Below are 20,393 nucleotides of genomic sequence, written 5' to 3' on the forward strand. Positions count from 1 at the left end.
GGTGGAATAGTTAGCAAGACTATGTGGTTAACTTATTTTCCATCTATGCTGGGTCTGCTCCCTAGTGGCCAACAATAGCAACACTTTAAAAAAAATAAATAAATAAAAAAATGAACGTAAACAGTATTTATTTATTTATTTGTTTGTGTATCCCCCTCACCTTTAAATAACTAGCAAAATACTGCCTAGCCTAAAAAGTGTGACAGTCTGCCTGCAGAGCACAGCTCTCAGTGTTGTGTACATCCTCTTTTTTTTTTTTTTTTCCTTAGGCTTATTGTTTGTACTGAATATCCATGAAATAATGTCCACACAGTGAAGCAGAACATAAGCAGGCAGGGGAACAGTGCTGACCTGCTTACTGTGAGCTGCTGTTTTGCAATCATGTTAATGGTACTGTGCATAACTTAACAGCTTATGGGAAGAAGGAAAGAAGCTTTAGTTTAGTATTTATCATTCACAGGATGCATAGAGTGACAAAAATAACTAATAACAAAACCAGCCACCTTCTTTAAGTAAGGATTATTTCCTTATATTTGGCTTAAAGATCAAAACATGTCTCCTGAAACTGTGTAATTGAATATGTGTCTGGGATTTATGTCTCACTGAGGACCACTGAGACAACTTTACACCCTAACTTTGAAGAGACGTATTGTATACTGCAGAATGTTAGCACATTCACTGCCCCTTAATCTGTTTATCATAATCTGTAGAATACATTTACAGTGATAGCATTTATTTATATTCATAGCATCCCATTAACCCACCCATAATTTGTATATTTTTGCCAACCTGTAAAGTACTGTAATTACTTTGTACATAGCATAGATTCTTGCACTTCTGCTTATTGCACCTTTGGTCGGATGCCAAACCTCATTTTGTTACACTATACTTGTAGGCTATAAGTGTAAAGTTGATTCTCATGTCTCATCTCAAAATACTATGCTCAGTTCACCTCAGATTTAAGGTTTACACTTTCTGTTTAAATAAAACAGTGAAACTAAAGACCACTTTGCCTTCTGTAGCTAAATGGTTAAGTCCTCTGGAGCCTCTTGCGTTCCCCAGCTGGACTGGGCCTCCTGCCAGAACTTTGTCCCCGAGTTTCCCTCTCTGTCTGAAGGGGAGGAGGAGGAGGAGGAGGGGGGAGATCATAGCCCACAGAAGACAAAGTCGCACTTTTAAAGCCTTTTCAAAAATCACAATACCAATCCCCTGAGCCCGGTCATTACATAACATTCCTCGATTGGCGACTAGATGTTTCTCAGTTTATCAATACCTAATCTCTGTTTTCAGGTACCTTAATGTTTAGGTTTCATTTGAAAGAGCTTGATCTGTGTGATTATACAACATTAAGGCAGCAGCTCTATGTGGAATTAAGCCTCTTTTAGCACACTGACTTGCTTACATGGCTTTAAAAACGAGGAAAACATACTCAAAACTCCACTTCCTGCTTCAAGCAGATACTACTATCGAATAAGATTAAATTTGATGCCCGCACTTACATCAAATGTATTAAAAAGTAATTAGAAAATCATACAAAAACCTAAAAAACACAGGTTTTTATAAGTTTTTATAAATATCTAAGAGACAGAAAGATGCTCGTATGGAATAAGTTATATTTAATGATATGACTCTGTCCTGGGAGCGCCAAAGCCTGAGCCTGTGGTGCTGAATAAGGCAAGCATCATTTACAACACACGTAACAGGTAAAATCAGAGGAAGCAGCAATTGGTAAACAAGCCAAAGCAGTTTAAGTAGAATGCCCATTTTACTATTTACCAATCGGATGCATATAGATGTAACCAGTATCATGTACAACATGTTCAGTGTAAGATTCATACATGGGGAAATGTTCCTCCCAGTCTACAGTTATTTGCCGTAATACTCTAGCTAATACCCCACATTATATCAGTTGTTTTGCAGACATTAAATCCATTGAGCAACATCTATGTTTCCTTAGTTCAGAAATCAGCACAGCGTGCACATTCACAGAAACTTGAGAAAGTTCCTGGGCATGCAAACAAGTGGAACTCTGTTAATGAACCATATTTGTGCAGGGTCTGTTTTTTCCAAAACATTTTGATTAACAAAGAGTATTTTTGTTTGTTTGTTTTAAATTCTCAGTGTCCCTTTGTGAGTAGATGAGAAACATAAACTGAGCTGGAACTGTCTCCACATACTTGGCATGGTACGAGCTCTGGCAAGTTGTCGTTCTCACACTAAAACTTTGCTCTTTCTGTTCCTTCTCACCAAGTCACCATCTGATGCTTCTTCATGCTAATAACTGGCAACAAGTTGATACCCAGCAAAAGTTTCACTTCTGTAAACTAGTTCTGGCTCAAAAACACAACGAATAAAATCAGAATCACTCAGAAAAAAAGTATCATGAAACATTTTGTCTTCTTGCTCTTAAATATTAAAAGCTGTGTGAACATTTTAGGGTGCCATCTCCTGAGCTGAAGACGGCGTTTTTATCATTATCAAAAAAGCATGAACAAAGCTGAAATAAAATAAAGTGACATGAGCATTTTTCAGCCAAATAAACATGCCATGGACTTTTTTGACCTCACTGTGGTGAGTCTTAAGACAAAGATTTTCGCTGCTGTCCAACAGGAGTAAGGACTGGGTTTGGGTCTGTTCTTTCACCATCTGTCACTTTGGCACAGCTTTGTGGATTTGGAGTTCTTTCATTCCTTTCCATTTGCACTCAATCTCTGACTTCCTCTCTTTTACTCATATCACTTAAGCATGGAAACAGCTTCTGTCTGTGGTTGAACTTTCCTGGAAAGTACTCAGGAGGACAGAAGCAAATGGGGAGGCGATTACAGGTTTGAATGTGTTAAAAAAGTCTACAGCATCCATGTTAGATCATGATATATTTTAATTTTGTTAGAACTTTATCAGTTTTATTTAGTATTTCCATTATTTTGAAATAACATAACGTTACGTACAGAAGGCACTTACAAAAAACAAGTTAAATTACAGATGCTGTTGTTATAAACATTAAATTACTGATTAAAAAAACACAACATAATGATAACGACGAGAAATGACAGCACCATTGGCAACTTTTTAACAGTACATCTCAAATAAAATTTAGAATGATTTAAACTACAGTACGACAGAAACAATACTCATTTGTTATCAATGCAATAATGCCCAAGCTATAGTTTTAAGTATAACTTAATCATCAAGATAAAAAGGTTCAAACTCAACAGTTTTCTCTTTTTCACTAGTCAGAGGTTCGGTTTATTTTACAGATTAGGCTTTGTGGTGTCCACCCTGTGCAAGTCCTGGTACATCTCTGTCAGACGAGTGGCTTCTCTCTGTCCTGACAGCAAAGCACCATGGGTAGTGGAATAGTATTTTCTGTGGGTGGCTTCCCCAGCAAAGAGGACCTGAAGAGGCTGAGGAAGGAGAGAAGTGAAAATGAGCAGAGATGAAGAGGGAAAAATGTTACGTTGATATTTTTGGCCTCTCACTATTTTTATTCCCTCACTTATTCCCTTCTTTGTGCTCCCTGTGCATGTAAAAGGGCGTGACATAAGGCTTAAGATTTCAGTCTGACACCTCTGGAAAGACTTCAGTTCAGTGTTGGGTCATGCCGTTCCTTCAGCAGTGTCAAGTGGGAACACAAACCCACCCTCGCCCCCCTTAACCAACTCTCAGTGCCTCAGGTTTCATGGTTCAGTCTGCAGGCCAACTATCTGCTCTCATAACCCCCCCTGACACCAGCTGTATTTGCTCTGAGTGTGCTGCCATGTAACGTGGTAGTGATGACACGGTCACGCTAACCAAATGCTCTCAGAGAGCGGCAGAGATTGTAAACAAGCGAGTGTACAATACAAGGGAAACACAGCTGCAGGGGAAGTTACAATTCACAACTTCTACGGACTGAGAGCGCCAGAAATAGAATTCAAATACACAACATTTCATAACAAGGAAATGTAACTGAGCATCATCTGACGATTCCCGGAATGAGGCATTTTCTACTGGAAAACTTCCAGTCGTTACTGTAAATTAACTTGTTATCACAATCTAAGGACTATTGATGATAAATGTGCAAATATTGATTGTTTTTGAAATGTAAGAACTAAATTGAGCTTTATTAGGAGATGTTTTCAGTGATGGAAAAAGTCTTAGCATACATCTCAATTTTTTTCTTTATCTTAGCCTAAAAGTATAAAGAATCCTACATTTCCTATAAGAAGGACTCAAAAGGAAACATGGGGAAATTACAGACCAAGCATGTTTATTTTATATATATATAGATATATATACACACGCACTAATATACTTTTTTTCTTTGGTGTTATGTCCTCCACTTACCGGGGCCTTGGTGCTGTTGGCATAAGGCAGTGGCATGGCCAACCTCTCACAGTCCTCCCCGCTGGAGCCCACCCTGGTGAACGAGTAAGACCCTTGGATGTAAGGGTTACTGCCCCATGAGGAGCGCAGGACGCGCCACGGCTTTGGAATGTCAGGGTTTCCTGTGGACAGATGGAGGGGCATAGACACAGTTAGGAGGACACACAGCAAAGAAAGACACTTAATGACAATCAGGAAAGTCCTGTGTCTGAATAATCCAGTAAGCTGTAGAATTAAACCAGTTCAAATGACTGTAAATTAAAGCTTTAAACTGGGATGTTCAATCTGCCAACACTAACCAAATGGTGACTCTGACAGGGCCCCAGTGTGTCCATATGTAATCAAGCAGCAGCTGAGGATTAAACCACTCTGACCTAAATTAGCAAAGCATATGTGTGTGTGTATGTGTGGTTTCTCAGTCAGCGTCTATAGGAGGTCCTCTGACCTCATCATGATGGGAGATAGTCACTGTTTCTGTACTCACACTGTGACCTATTTCTGAGGCAATCACTTTACCAAGTAATAATCTGAGCCATTTCTATCCGCTCGCTCCTAATCTGCAGCCAACTCTAAACATGAGTCAACTCAAAGTCAAGACATCAGATGATCGCTGCATTATCTTTGTTTTATCAAGAAAATTCCCTCTTTAAATGTGTCAACACTGAATAAGCCTGAGGGAAAATATAACACTTGTGTCGTTTCTCTGAGTTTGTCACAGTGAAACCTTGTTATCTAACACATCGTTACTGCTCAGGGTTACTTCTGTGCTGGTGACAGCAGAACAGTTAGCTGCTGCTCACTGGACACAAAGGCAGACGGCTGAGTCTTTCAGCTTTGTCATCGTCACACCTTGTACTGCCACATTATTTAATAACGTCCCAATATGTAATAGTGCAATACATTTTCACTTCTTTATGTAATAACGCTGCATTTTGTAATAAAATTATTGAACGCAATGTGTAATAAATTTTGCCACATAATGTAATAAGTTCTTACATATTACAAAATACGATGGTATTACCTCCACCAATGAGGTTTTGTTTTTGGGAGAGTCTGTCTGTCTGTCTGTGAACAACATAACTCAAAAAGTAATGAAAGGCTCTAGATGACATTTCCAGGAAATGCTCAAAATGGGATAAGGAAGAAGTGATAAAATCTGGATCACCGTCTGGATACTAAGATCCAGAATATGAAATATGTACTGGGTCATCATAATTTTCAACATTGTCAGGTAACAAATTATCATACAAACCTGCAACTAACACCAAATTGTAGCAGACAGTCTGCTGAAAGGGAGTATAACATTAAAGTAGGACTAAGTGTTGCGTGACAACCACAATATGCTTGGAGGAGGTCTGTGCTCTCTGATTGCGTTTCTAGTTACATAATGAAGTGAAACTTAATTACCTTATTACATTTTGGGGCGTCCTCACATAATGTGGTGTTACGCACCTTTCTCATAAAAAATAATCACCCACGTCCCAGCTGAAGCGTCTGTCACATTCTTTGTATAAAATGCAATGACCCATCCCAGTTCATGAGTCACTGAGCAAACAGGTTCTGCCTCACAGGGTTATTGTTAGTCCAAGATCACTGACTCCCAGATAGAGTCTAACAGGACCAGAGGTGAACAAGGAAATTGATGATGTCTCATTTAAAAGTCCAAATCATGCCAGAGTTGTGCCCTCTATGAATTAAAGTCAAATGAATGAAAACCGCAATTTCCTGAACCTGCCTCATCCACAAACAAGGAAATGTCCATCAATAAAGGCAACTCCCTGGTGCCCCCACTGATGATTCAAACAGCGTACATGACTGATAACCTTTGCCCAGTATGCTGATCTCTTTGTCCTGTCTGCACATGTCCTCACCTGTAAAGCGTCTGAGCAGCTCAGTGCAAGTCTCAGCCACAGTTTCATCATCGCAGTGCTCCATGAACAGCGCCTCCTGCCCACAGATCCAGCCACTCAGCATGTAGCCGTAGCGCTCAGGTGGATAGAGAACATCAAAGCTGCAGATCTTCTTGTACCACAGCTCTTCAGGGTAGACCAGCTGCTCCAGCTGAGCCTCATCCTCCCACACAAACTGGATGCTGTTGCACTCTGGGCTCCAGAAGGGCTCCTCATACTCTAAGAAGATCTTATCCGTGGTGCTGATGCCTAGCTTCTCGATGGCAAGTACTTTGTCCTCGGGCAGAGAAGGGGAGAACATGACCTCATGGTTCTGCTTGAGGACCCCCAGAGAGGCTGTTATGATCACATGGTCAGCTTCTATCCACTCTTCGTCTTCACACTCCACATAGATGGGGTGACCCAGGATCAGAGGGTCGTCATGAGGTCGTCGGCTGTGGTGGTTTTCGTTGTGGTTGTCACGGTTGGTGTCGCTACGTTTTGCGATCACTTCCTGGTGTTGCTGGGCGGAGTAGTTCCAGTGGATGCAGCGGACAGGTTTGCTAAGGCAGATGGTACGGGATGGGATGTCCTGGGCCAGGAGCTCCACTATCTTCATGAAACCTTCAGGAATGACATAATGTGCACCTGGGATCTCCGTCCACTCGCCAAACTCACTCAGAGACACCTCATCCATACTAGGAGAGCTGCTTTCACAACTCTCCACCTAAAAAAAGACAACATTTATAAACATTTTATACACAGGGGATCATAACCTGTAAGCGGAACTAGCTTATTTTGCTTCCTGCCTCATAGAAGAGGCTGGCTAACCCAAGCTTCAGAAAAATGACTGCTACAAGCTTTAAAAAGTGCTTTGAAACAAAACCAAGCATGAAATGAAAAATACTTCTTTCCATTTGTTTGTAAACAGTAGATTAATCATTCATGGTTTGTTAATCAATCAGCTGTGGGGGTTTCAATACAGGATTTTTAACCTTTTTGCAGAAAATTAGCGATTTCCCTCCAGCATCTTAAGCTGGGTAAAAAAATGTAGCAAATTACAGACTTTCTCTCTGTTCCTTTGAACTAAGCTGGCACTGTACACACATATCAACAAGATACTGGATTTATTTTTTTGTAGTTTCTGTGATGTGCTTCAATGTTTGAACGCTGTTCACCACATTTTTCTCTTAAAGAACATGTAAGCGTTTCTCAGTCTGATGCTGCGTTCTGACATTTAGTGTAGGCTATTAAAGAAAGCTGTCAGAGAAGTACATTTCTTTCCTTATTACCACACTTATCTGTACAATAACAGCTCTGCCTGAAATGAAATAGCCTTATCTTGCCTGTCTGTCGTTGGGTATTAACATGATTTATGTATAAGAAGAAGTTACATAAAAGGTCATGATTATTTTCTTGTTCGCAAACAAATCTGTTTGCGATTAATAAGTAATTGTTTTCCAATTAACCCTAACTATCAGAGCCAGCAGGCTAACAGATTACATCAGTTGTTTTTACAGTGGATTTAAGGTCAGTTGGCTTTACTCATCTAATCTCTGACTTTTTATGAGTCAATAAAATAAAGAAAAAGAAATAATCCTGGCAAAACACCAGAAAAATGTGTCTGTTAAGAGTGGAGGTGAGGCCTCTTTCTGTATCTTGAGTAGAATACATGCTCAGAGGAAGTGAGATGACAGTGATAGGTCACAGGCAGTTGTGGATGTCAAACACACACACACACCTTGAGGTACTGTTCAAGCATGGACAGTTTGAGCTTCTTGGTGCTCTCAGAATCATCAGGATCCAACATGATCCTCTTGCGCACCACGTCTCGTGTAAAGACGCCAACGCTGTTCTGACTCTCAGCACAAACTGGCTTCCCGTTTTGGAAGAACTCCTGAGTCAGCTCGTACACCTAAAGGAGGGTGAGAGGTTGGAGACCGAGGGAGGGTTCATTAGGAGGAAGGAGAATGAAAAAGGAAGTAAAGAAAGAAGAGACGGGGGATGGAAGAAAATACAAGTTCAGTTCAGGTAACTTCGGGGCTAATCATGAAAGATTTATGGTCAGATCATTGTTTTTTAAATGCACTCCTGGGTATATGTTGAAGACAGCAAGATTTAACAACTCAAAAACTAAGAGGTGACAGGAAGGAAGTGGACAGCAGACTGATGGGGACGACTGGACAGAGATGCTAATTGTAGAAAAGGCATTTCCAGTCTTCAGGATGCTGAAACATTTAAGTGTGAAATTCCATTTAAAAGATTTACCACAAGGTCACAGCATGAAGGGGCATTGTGGTTGACCCTGAGGTCACGTAGAAAACATAGACGAACAAGGGTTACTGAAAACAAAATGTCTTCTGTGAGTTTTATACCATCGCCCTGTAACCGCTTTTCCAGACGTGACCTACTTACAGCATGATAACTGTGCTCTAACAGGGACTGAGAGCAGAAGGAGAGACTAACAAAGATGGACATTTGTGGTATCTTTCAGTATGCATTGGTGAAATTTTAGTGGTTCACCTCAAGATGGATGAACATCAGTAACATTACTTTTGAGCATCTGTTTCTCCCTTTGAGTGGATTTAAGGCTGCAATTGCATGAATACTGTCCTATATTTTTTCTGTCCAACGGTAGCTGTCATTTATTGAAGTGTCATAAGTGAAAATTCAAAGCTTAGACATCCATGATGTATAACTGTGCTCTTTGTGATATCTTATAAATATCTTCACACTCACATTTGTCAAAATTTAGCCCCACAGGAGAGCTTCACAGAATTTCTATGTTAAGAGAGTCATGACTAGACCCTGTTGCATGACTCACATACACAGTTTGATGAATCACTTGGTGCATACAGGAGTGAACTCATGTGTGCGCACACGGATCCCCTCACCTCGTTGTACAGGTCACTGAACTCCTCCACCAGATCCTTGGGGATTCTCTTCCCCGTGCTGGTCTGGTAATGGGCCACACCATTTTTGGTGTACAGGCTGATGCGTCCCTCGCTCTTCTCCCCATCCGTGGTGTGCTCCAGCAGCCCGTTCTCCTCTGCCAGGTGGTACACTGGGTTCCCATTGGCGCCATGTATCCAGGTGGCTCCAAGCTCCAAAGTTGCTGTTCCTACAAAACAGCAGAGACAGATCTGTGTTGAAGTTTAGCGCTAGATAGTTAGATCGGGAATTCCAATTACAACTCTTAAAGCCAGCTGTGGTACAATCAGTTTAGTAAATTTCCCTAAGTAGGACAGCATCACACTTGATTTATCCACATTTGTCTATATATCAGAAATATGATAACGTAGGGACTGAAACAGCTTCATGATGCTTCATGATTACATAACATCTCAGCATATTAAAAGAGAAATTTGCATAACAGGGACAAATGTCCATGTGCTGAACCAAAGGTTTACACTCAACAGCAGGACGAGTACAATTCTACATATGACCTATTTAATGTGCATGTCATATCAGCGACATGAGCAGATGATGTTCCAATCTGTTCTGTTCGTACCAAACAGAATTATCATCATAGAAATCAGTGGCAGGTTCAGACTTCTTCTGACCTGCAGTTTAGTTTATATTTTGGAGGACATTTACAATGTTTCACTCAAATCAATGTGAGTATTTGCTAAAAAGCAACCTTAGTTATTGTTTTGGGAAGCAGGATAGTCTACACCCATTGAATAGAGGCTTCAGTCCTTCACACTGGTTGCTTCCTTTCTTCCGACAGAATTTTAACTACCCTCTTTTTTTCTCTTCTACCTATATTTTCTGCCTCTGTGAAGCTATTCTCTTGAATAAATGCAAAAGTGCCAGGTAGCACAGCCTCAGAAAAGCAATGTGGGGAAAACAAAAAAGACATTTAAAAACAGACCCCTCTTTGAAAAAAAAGTATGACACCCAAAAAAGAGTGTATTTAGTGCTGGCGACAATCACAGTTTTATTTGATCTCTTTATTACGGTTTGCTTCAGGGCTGCACTTTCTCACTACAACTGTGCAACTCTGATGTCTGGCAGCACGTATGTGTGGTCACAGAAAAGATGAATACAATCATTCTGTGAGCTGAACTAGACAATGAACACTTAACTTTTTGGCATAACAGCGATATGAATGAACACTTATAATTTTACAGAAAGCTCTGGGAAATTATAACTGTATAACCTCAAATTTAAAATAGTTTGACCTCACTCATGCCTGTAGAAAGATTGAAAGGTTGCAATTTTGCATAAAGTCTGGAGCTAGCCTGGGTCTGTCTGGAGGCAAATCAATTACAAGCAGGGACTAACTGAGTGAATCACATTGGTTTGTTTGTCTGTCGCCACGTTTAATCTGATGGCTGAGGGTGGGAGGGTTCACATTTTTTAAGACTGGGGTTGGAGACACTGAGTCTAAGAAGAGCAAAACGCGTCCTTGTCATCTCTTGTGGTATTCAGCTAACCTTTATCTGCCTTTTTTTTTTTTTACAAGGATCTTGCTTGGAAACTGGAAAAACTAAAACTCAGGCAAGTTTTTAGTCTTAATCTAATTTTTTTTTTAATCATTACACCTAATATGAGCCTCATTCACCTGACAAGTCCAGAAAAAAATAATTTCAAGATATTACAAGACAAAAATGTTGCCTGAATTCCCTGTGATGAGAAAAATATCTACTTGTGTGGTTCATCCCGCGGGCATTTTGTTTATACTCTATACAAGCAGTTCAGGTGTCATTTGAATATCTTGAAATAAGAAGGAAATAAAAGTGAATTTGACTCATATTGGGTCTTATTAGAAAATTTTTTAGAAATGAAATAAGATAAACATTTCCTAGATTTTAGATTTTGGAGTGAAGACTTCCTTTATGCCAAAAGAGAACCAGGCCAGACTGAACTTTAATAATGTCTACTTATCTTCCAAAGAAAGCGGTTTCTGTTGCTGTTTTATGAGGACAGTCTTGCTTAATGTTAGGACATTTAGCAAGAATAGGGAGTTTGTGTGATGATAAAAAATAAAAAGAGGCTAAAGAAAAGTGATCTGTGCAAACGTGCTTGAACTCGTTTTGTTGGTTGGTCCTTATAATTGTTGTTTTTGCCTCACCTTGCTGAACACTCTGAACTCTTCCTCCGATGTGGTCTGAAGCCTCTAGGACAGCAACATCTGTGAAGCCGTTTTTCAGTAGGACTCTAGCTGCAGAAAGGCCGGCCAAGCCAGCACCAATCACTACTATTCGAGGCTGCCGGTGAGTGTGTAGGGCGCTACTAAGAGGATCATCAGTGCTGTCTGACGAAATTTCACAACTTTGCATGCCGTCCAAGCTCCTCTTCGATGGAGTCTGATCAGAAATGAAAGAAAGGACACCACTGTTACAGCAAGCCAGAAGGTGAAAAACACTCATACAGCAGAAGATAGGAAACTCAAGTTATCCATTGAGTTTATATTTGGTATTTGAGTGGCACATCATTTACCTGAGGAAGAAAACATACGGTGAAGCAGATTTTTATGACTGTAAACAGCTGATTGTAAGGGTCATACTGGGTTGTATCCCAGTTAGCTGTATGTTACCTTCTATATCATGTCTCCACTGGATATTTTCAGCTACAGATCACTGTTTCCCTCTCTTGGTGTAGTGTTCTTGCCTTTGAAATATGTTGTCAAGGTATTATAATGCATTAAAAAAAAACATCAGTAAAAATCTACAAACCTGTTTTTTTTTTTTTTTGGCAACTGATGACAACCTAACTTCCTTGAAGATAATATCTTCAAAATCATCCCTCGTTACTTTTCAAGCTTAACTGAGCAAATATAAATGTGTTGGTTACCTGTACAAACATGACATAATCCTATTTTCCAGCCCAACCCGCCTCATACTACAAACAATAACTTCTGCATACATGGTAGTCACGACCACAGATAAAAAGAACACACTTCTCAGGAAAGAGAAGGGTGAATGAATCTGGCACTGTGAGAAACAAGCAATCAGAGTCACGCTTTAGTCCTTCCCCTTCAGATATAAGTTCATAAGGTCACAAAGGATCAGTGTTTAAAGAAATCAAATCAAAGGTCAGCCTCATAAGATAAAGGAATTATACAAATAAAGAAAAATAAGAGAGAAAAAACACATCCGCAAACTAACACATCTACATGCAAACATATAAATATTTAATAGGAGTATAGGCACATCTATCATCTGATAAGAAACTTTATAAACTACGTCTGTCTACCTCAGAGTTGTAGACTTGTTGCTGAATGCTTACAAGTTGCGTCAGCCATTTGTGTCTGAATCTGAGTTTTGAAGCCATTGACATCAGGGGCCAATCCTAACCCAGCTTCGGTTGGGTCTGGGTGAGGCAAAGAGGCGGGCCTTTTGATTCTTTAGAGGCAGCTCAAGGGTGCCTGCCTGTCAGTTACTGAGCTATGCCCTTATATGGGCAACACTTTTAAGTTTAATAACTACAAAAATAACGAGTCGTAAAAAAACTAATCACCAAAGAGAACTGAGCCAAAATGTTTTGTGTTTATATCATTTTTATTTTTTGCCTGGTGTGTCTGTGATTTATGTCGGTTCTGCAGCCAGCCTGAAGCGAAATCTCAAACATTGGCACTTCACATTTTAAGCCTGGTTTAACTGTTTGAGGCTGTAACTTCCTTTATAAAGTGTACACGCTTAAACATATGAAATCTTTATTTCATCATATTCTATATATAGAACTATATACTAGGGCTGTCATTTTAACACGTTAACTAAATTAAGGAATTACACAGCAAATTAACGCGTTATAGAAATAAACGCAGATTAATCTGGATCCCAAACCCGCGGGGCGTTCAAAGACCCACTTATTTTCAAATGTCTGTCATATACAAACTGTTTGTCCTACTTGGAAAAAGTGGTGTTCTCGTCAGATTTTCAAGTTTCCGACGGTCTCTGAATGTATCACAGTTGACTTCAGCAACATGCTTTAAATCGGGAGGGTGGGGGGTGGGGGGAGCGACAGTGATTTTGGGGGGGACTGCCATCCACATCTCATTTATTCACACGTCCTTTTTGAAAATCTGCAGAAAATCAACTGTTTGCTCTAGCTCAATTCTGTAAAAAAACAGATAATTCTACACTTTTTACTGCATTAAACAAGCCCTGGATGATCGATATTCATATTCATATTGCAGTGAAAATTGAGTCCACATCAAGTAAAAATGTGACAGAAGCAAAACCGTCCTAAAAATCAAATCAGCTTATCTTAGGTGCAGGACTGTGTAGATTTTGTAAAGATAGAACCATAAAACTTTTATCATGTGTTCCTTATGCCTCAGGGTACCTAAAAATGTGTTGTATATATTCCCACCTTTTTTTTTTTAATGTTTTTTTAATGTCTTTAAATGTAATTTTAATGTCCTTGAATTCAAATTCTTTATTTTGGGACCTTAAGCAGATATGAGATTAAAATGTGATTAATTAGATTAATTAATTACAAATCCTGTAATTAATTTGATTAATTTTTTTAATCACCTGACAGCACTACTATATAAATAACTTAACCGACCATTTAAATAAAGTCATTTTCATATTGGTTATTTCCCAATTTTTTCTCCACCTAAAAGCACCATGTTTTTCTTGTTGTTGCTGCTCTATGAAACCCTCCTCTATCTTGGCTAGTTGATGACCATCACACCATGACACTTACAAATAAAAGATAAATAATAAAAATGTTGTTTTCTTTATGTAACTGGTGCACTGAGGTGCTGCATTCAATCTCCTATGTGACAACACAGCGTCCCCAAAGCTGAGGTCTCGTGTTTAATCACTGTCTATATAAACTTCTTAAGCGCCAATACATGTTATTAACAGAAATTTCCCTTCATTGCTGGATTTACCTAGCCCAACTTAATTTGAGTCTTTTGCTTCATGATATGAAGAATGTTGTTCAGTCCACTCACTGTGCAATGACTGTTTATCCATCCTAAAGCAAAAGACAATAAGCCCTGAAACAACCCTGGCATTTCTGCAAAGACTGTAAACAACCTTCAATAAATTCTTTTTAGGGCTATCCTCGATCACACTGAGAACTGCTCCAGGTCACAAACATTCAGATTGGATCATCAGAGTGGAGAGCACACAAGCGACCTTGTTTTTCCAGTTCACAAGGCTGCTATTTGTAAATGTATGGACAGCTGCGTGTGAGAATAACACAGTGGGAGTCTCTTCTAAAAACATTAAGACACTCACAAAGTAGAAACAGCGAGACAGTTTTTTGCTGGGGATGTTTACAGACGAGGCTGTAACATGATGGCTTTCATTCAGAAAATGCGTCTCTTTGTTTTCTTTCCTGGAATACATGAAATGTAATATCAAGAGTTCTGAGGTAAAATGGTAATAATCAGCTGTAACAAAGTCCTCTCTGCTTTGTTTCCAAAGAAACTCAGGACATGGGGCAGTGTGTCTGGTACAATGTAGAAAATACAATGAAAGAACTACACAGCTACATTAACAACACATATAAACAGCAACAAAGGAGAAGACTTCCCTTCTTGTTTTGAACTTTGGCTCAACTTTAACCTCCGAGAAACTGGGTTTCCAAGCAAGTCATGAAATTTGAAGGCTCAGCTGTTGAGTCACGTGTTCGGCTGAAAATGAGAATCGGGAGGAAATCAGCTAACACTGCAAGATAAGATTTGAGAGGGAGAACATATGCCGGAGCGAAACAAGAAGTGAAGAGGTCATATGTAGGGATTTCTGTAAATCTCTATCACTTCCTGTTTCAAAGTCCCCAAGAGTCTTAACCCTGACCCCTGACACACATATGTGGGTCAGGACCCCTGTGACATGGTTTGGACACATTCATATTTCTAACCAGTGATCTTGACTCATGGCAAAATTTGGCAAAGCTTTGAACTTTGAATGAATATCCCCCCCAAAAAAAACAGTTAATTAAACAAACAATTCTGGTGGGGTTTTTTTTCAACATCACACAGGAGTCACCCGCAGATTTAGACAGAATTACATCTTTTTCAGACTAAAGAGCTAAAGAAAGAGCTAGGTTCCAGTTCCAGATCAGTCCTCTACTAAAGAGGTCAGGAGGCTTTAATTTGGTCGGCATAAAGCGAACAAAGAGATAATAAGCATCACTTAAATTCACTGATGCAGATCTGAGATGCAGCAACGCCATTTGGCAAAGGCCTCAAAGAAAAGAATGTAATGTGGGCTCACCTTTTATTTTGATATGACAAAACAACAAAAGTAGAATTACCTGGAATGACAGAGTTTATACAGATGACTTAGTGTCACAAACAAACCTCCAAAAAAGGGCCTTTGTGCGATGTTGGTTCTTTTAATCTGAGGTAATGAACTGAGGTTTATATGCTTGTTTACATGAGCTGTAAAATAAAGGATGGGTGTTTTTAACCGTGGTGTCTCTTTAGCGAGTGTTTTCAGCTCTCACTGTTCTGTAACTGCTGTCCTTTTATCCTCCACTGCTGCTGGTAGAGATGAGGGTCACAGAGGACGCTGCTTTGTGACCGAAAAACAACTGTACACAACATCTCTGACAACACGAGGATGCACTGATGACTGTGTCTGTTCCGTCTACGGCTAAGTATTTCAATATTGTGAAAACAGGCATCTTTTCTCATGTTTTACAACCTGGATTGTGGGGAAATTACATAAGGCCAATTGCGAACATTTGTTTACATTACTAACTAATTAAGTTACCAGCAGTTGCAATTAGATGACAAAGACTATAGTAATGTAGCTACATTGACTTACCTACAGTAGAAACGGTTTAATAATGCAGGGGACCCAATCAAATTTTTACATAATCAAAGTTACATAATTACTAAAGGGTGGAAAGGCAAATTAAGAGAGGCGTAAAATGTTTCCTGCTAGGACACCTCAGCTGTTGGTTTTACATACTTGCTCCAGTTTTGCCATGATCTGATCCTTTCTTTTACTCTGAAACAGACAGTCCATTGGTCGATGAAATCATAAGGACACACTTGAATGTGATGAATATTGGAAAAACAATTTCACAGAAAGCATTGAAGCCCTCATCACACAAAAATATTCAGAACACTTGTTGTACTGTTTTTAGTGTGTTCTTCACACCGCAAGCTGTCCTGGAGACCTACTCAGACTACAGTATAGCCCTTGTCCTTTCTTGCTCTTTATTCTATTTACAGAAAAAGAAATGAGGATCTGTTTAACTGTTTAAAATGGGTCAAATAAATACAGTGTGTATGTAATGTGTATATCTTACTGCTGAGCAGGAAACATCATTTTAAAGAGTGACCTATCGCATCATTTCTTTAGAGAACCATGATTTAAGTCAAGGTTGACCCACAGTAAGGCTGTGATGTTAAAGCATAAAAAATGCCTATTTTAGCGCAGAATTAGCTTAATTCTTTTATGATATATGCTGATGTGTTTCGTAGTCAGGGTTCAGTCACTTCACACTCCGTCACTTCAGGTTGTTCATCCCCTCTGGTCACTTGTAATTCCATGGCTGGTTAAATCGCTCCCCACATGCCATGTCCTCATACTTTAAAACCCCCACCACAGATTAATGTGTAGACTAGGCTTGAGTGAGATAGGTGGCTCAGGGTGGGGTGGAGTCATCAAGTGTGTGTGTGTGTGTGTGTGTGTGTGTAGGGGGAGGTTACCACTGACCTAGAAATGGCAGCAGTACAGTGCATCTCCCGGCAGCCTTTTCAAGAGCAGGCATATATTTATATTGCTTTGTCCGCACCTCAGCTTCTTGTCTTTACCACATCCTAGCTGTGTCCACATGCGCACACACACTCACACACACCTGCATTTCCCTTAGCAGTCCCATTACCGTGCCAACTAACATCTGTGCGTCTCTATGCAAAGAAAAGAGAAATCCTTGTGTAGTCTGTGCCAAAGCTCTAACATTCCACACTTCTCTCCTAACTCAGATTTTTCCAAGCTGGGACATTGGTGTGGAAGTGTTTATTCACACACAGTAGACACTCACATACACACTGTCAATGTACTACTGTGTACCGCACTTGATGCTCTCCTAGTGCAGATAAAGGGAAAAGGGCAGGAGACAATAGTGGTGATATCAAAGATAACACAAGTTACAGCAAAGGAGGCTCACTTGAATAGAAACATAAGGAAAAATGATATCACAACCAAGTTACAACATCTAACAGTATGTTAATTTTTAATTTGTTATAAAATAAAATTGTTGTCAAACAAAAAATGGCGTTGTATATAACTTTTTTATTACAAAGTAAAACAAACCTGTTTGTAGTCATTTAGCTGGACTCAAATCAAGCCTTTACTTCTCTTTTCATCACTTACACCTTCCTGATTTGATCAATTTAAAACTATTCAGGAATGACTTTTAAAAATAATAATTTAATGTTAATTAGTAAGCCAAAACACACTTTATGTGCCACAGTAAAAACAGTTAAAAGTAATTTCTTTGTCCTTTACTGAGCATTCTTAAATGAGACCAACAATGGTGATTGATTTATTAACTAATAAGACAGCCAATAGTTTATGAAGGTGGCTTACATTGAACTGGTGTCAAATTGAGACGCAAGTCTTTAAAGAGATAATAACAATGACGAAAGATAATGAAACAAAGAGTCAGCACTCAGCTGGCTGATATGCTCAGCTGTATAGAAAGAGCTGCCACGTATAAGCTATGATGCCAAAGTGGCAGCACTTTGAAACAACTTCACGACTCACTCACTGTCTTTCTGGAAAGGACAACTTGATACACTTGAACAACTGATACAAGACCAAAGGAAAAAAAAAAAAGCAGCACTGTACAAAATAAAACAAAAATTCTCCATATGCAGCATTTAGAGCAGTCTCCCACTACAAACACGCACAGCTACCCACAACACATCAGTGTCACTAACATTTGATCTGCTCTGTTTACACAGGTTGTTTTCAGCAGCACGTTCCTGCTTATGTTATACACACACAGCGAGCTGACAACAACTACAATGTATGCATTAGTCTTACAGCATCGATAACTAAAGTAATTTAGCTATTCTCACTGAATTTTCAGTAACATACACTGCTACAAGCTGTTATCAGGGTAAACCGGTATGTAAAACATCCCCGAGTTACCGTTAGAAATATTCAGATAATTCTGAAAAATGTTCGTTGTGTGGTAGGGCAGCTGTTTACCTGACTCTCTTAGTCTTCAGCTTTAAAACCTCAGAGTGGTCCACTTTCCTTTGTGCCGTTTTTCTCCCAGACCGGCTCCGCTTTGTATTTATGCCTGGAAACCAGAAGCAGCCAGTTTCTCCCGTGGCCGCTGCCTCCTCATTAATTATATATGTACAATGATGACGACAAAGACCAGCCCCCCTGTACTGAGTCAGCCCGCTGTCACAGAGCGGTGAGCGCGCGCACGCGCATACACATACACACACTCACATGAAGCTGGAATACCCGTGTGAACGTGTATATACGCGCTTTGTCTTTATGTTCATTTTTAAACCCAAGTATACTTCGTATATTTAACATAAAATCATGCTACTGGTTCTCTAATAAAAAAGGGTACCTTTTTGTGAATCAGAATTTCCTTCACTTAAATTTGTGATCACATGGGAGCGACTTTCCTCTGGCATTGAGCTCATGGTACATTGATGAATTCATAATGACGAATAATCCTGAGACACACTGAAAATGAACAATATTTTAGAGAATAAAAAAAATAACTAATTAACATATTCCTACAAAGAACATTAGCATTCAGTCTTTTCTAAGCTAGCTTTACTGTACACAGTAATAGACTAAGCACATATAGTAGTTTTGTTGCTAATGGTCACTTGACATTTAGCTTGCCACTTATAATGTGAAAGAGGCTGTGAGGACTTCCTGAGTGATCTTAAAAAGTCTCACTTCTAGATGTGTGCCTATTCGTAATCCACAATTACAAAGATAAGTGTGATTGCCAGGGCCACACAAGGGTAATTTCAACTTTACTCTCACCTCACACCTCAGCTGTTAAACAAAACAGTTTTTTTCTTTTATTGGCAGTGAACCATTCTAACATATTACATTGCTTTGACATTGGTTTGTTTAAGCATTTAGCCAAACCTCTATGTTGTCCTCTTGTTTCACTGTCAGGTCTGCTTGTTGTGTTAACACCTTAAGTTCAGTTTGAATTGAGTTTTATCAAGTTGACCTCTTTTATAGGCCCAATTGTTAGACATATTATTTCTACATTTGATTCTCTTTTTGGCTTTAACAAAAAAGAACCCACTTTTTTCATGAACAAAAAAAAAGAAAAACTCCTTTGTCTCATGCTATTGCTTGGTCCCTGACAATTAGATTGATAATTTATAATATATATGTGTCAGCTTCCCAATTGGACAGAACCAGATTGACTTACAGCCAATGTAGTCATCTATGACAACACCCCACTGGCTGAATAAGTTAAGTAGTGAGAAGAGATAGCTGTTTTATTTTTTTTCTCTGCTGGACACTGGAGCTGGACTGTGGGGAAAAAATTACAGAAGAGCAAAAAAAAGTTTATCAAGAGAGGGATAGAGCACAGGCTACGGGCTAAAACACTGGCTAAAGGCTAAACCATGTGTTAAGCTGTTTGTGATGATGCTCATTCCAACCAACATGCAGCAGTATATTGCAGTAGTATGTTCAAACTCAAGAGTCTATCAATAAAAATAAGAGTGTGGTTTCATTTGCTCTGCTTTCCAGATGAGCACCAGCAGGAAATAACAAGGATTTGCTAACATTACACATTATGAATATGTCAGCTGTGAGCAGTGCTAGATGTAGTCGGCTACTAAACTATATGGAAAAAAAGGGGTTCACAAAGTTTGATTGTTGTCGTGTTTCAAACAACAGTGGGGCATAAAAGTCAATAAATACATTACCTCGCCACATTGTATCGGGTTGTCTTGAAAAAAGAAAAGTAGAGTAAAAAAGAAGATCCAATACCCATTCATTTTTCAAAACAAACACACTTTGTTAAGAGTCATCATCACAACAGTGCGTGCCTGATTCTGGTCAAATGAGTCGCTACAGTCCTCTTCAAACTGATCGTCTTCACAGTCTTTTTCAATGGTATGCTTATTAGCTGTTGTAACCTGATGGTACAAAAATGATCTGTCCTCCATTCTGCTACTATTGATCTGCAGTAGTTGTGCCACTGTCT

The 20,393-nt window shown here is 39.3% G+C and overlaps 1 protein-coding gene across 1 annotated transcript; it reads right to left on the minus strand.

The window, feature by feature from the left end:
* Positions 1-1,807: 1,807 nt before the first annotated feature.
* On the minus strand, positions 1,808-18,527 carry smox (spermine oxidase). Its single transcript, XM_074699421.1, has 7 exons — positions 18,395-18,527; positions 11,332-11,566; positions 9,149-9,375; positions 7,996-8,169; positions 6,237-6,981; positions 4,327-4,487; positions 1,808-3,404 (listed from the first exon to the last, which is right to left on the minus strand). Exons 2-7 carry the CDS (start codon positions 11,537-11,539, stop codon positions 3,252-3,254), a joined length of 1,668 nt encoding a protein of 555 aa, XP_074555522.1. The 5' UTR covers positions 11,540-11,566; positions 18,395-18,527; the 3' UTR covers positions 1,808-3,251.
* Positions 18,528-20,393: the final 1,866 nt, after the last annotated feature.

This window comes from Halichoeres trimaculatus, unplaced genomic scaffold, assembly GCF_033239565.1.
Source record: "Halichoeres trimaculatus isolate MK-OKI-2021-1 unplaced genomic scaffold, fHalTri1.1 fHalTri1_scaffold_2, whole genome shotgun sequence".
Classification (NCBI taxonomy): domain Eukaryota; kingdom Metazoa; phylum Chordata; class Actinopteri; order Labriformes; family Labridae; genus Halichoeres; species Halichoeres trimaculatus.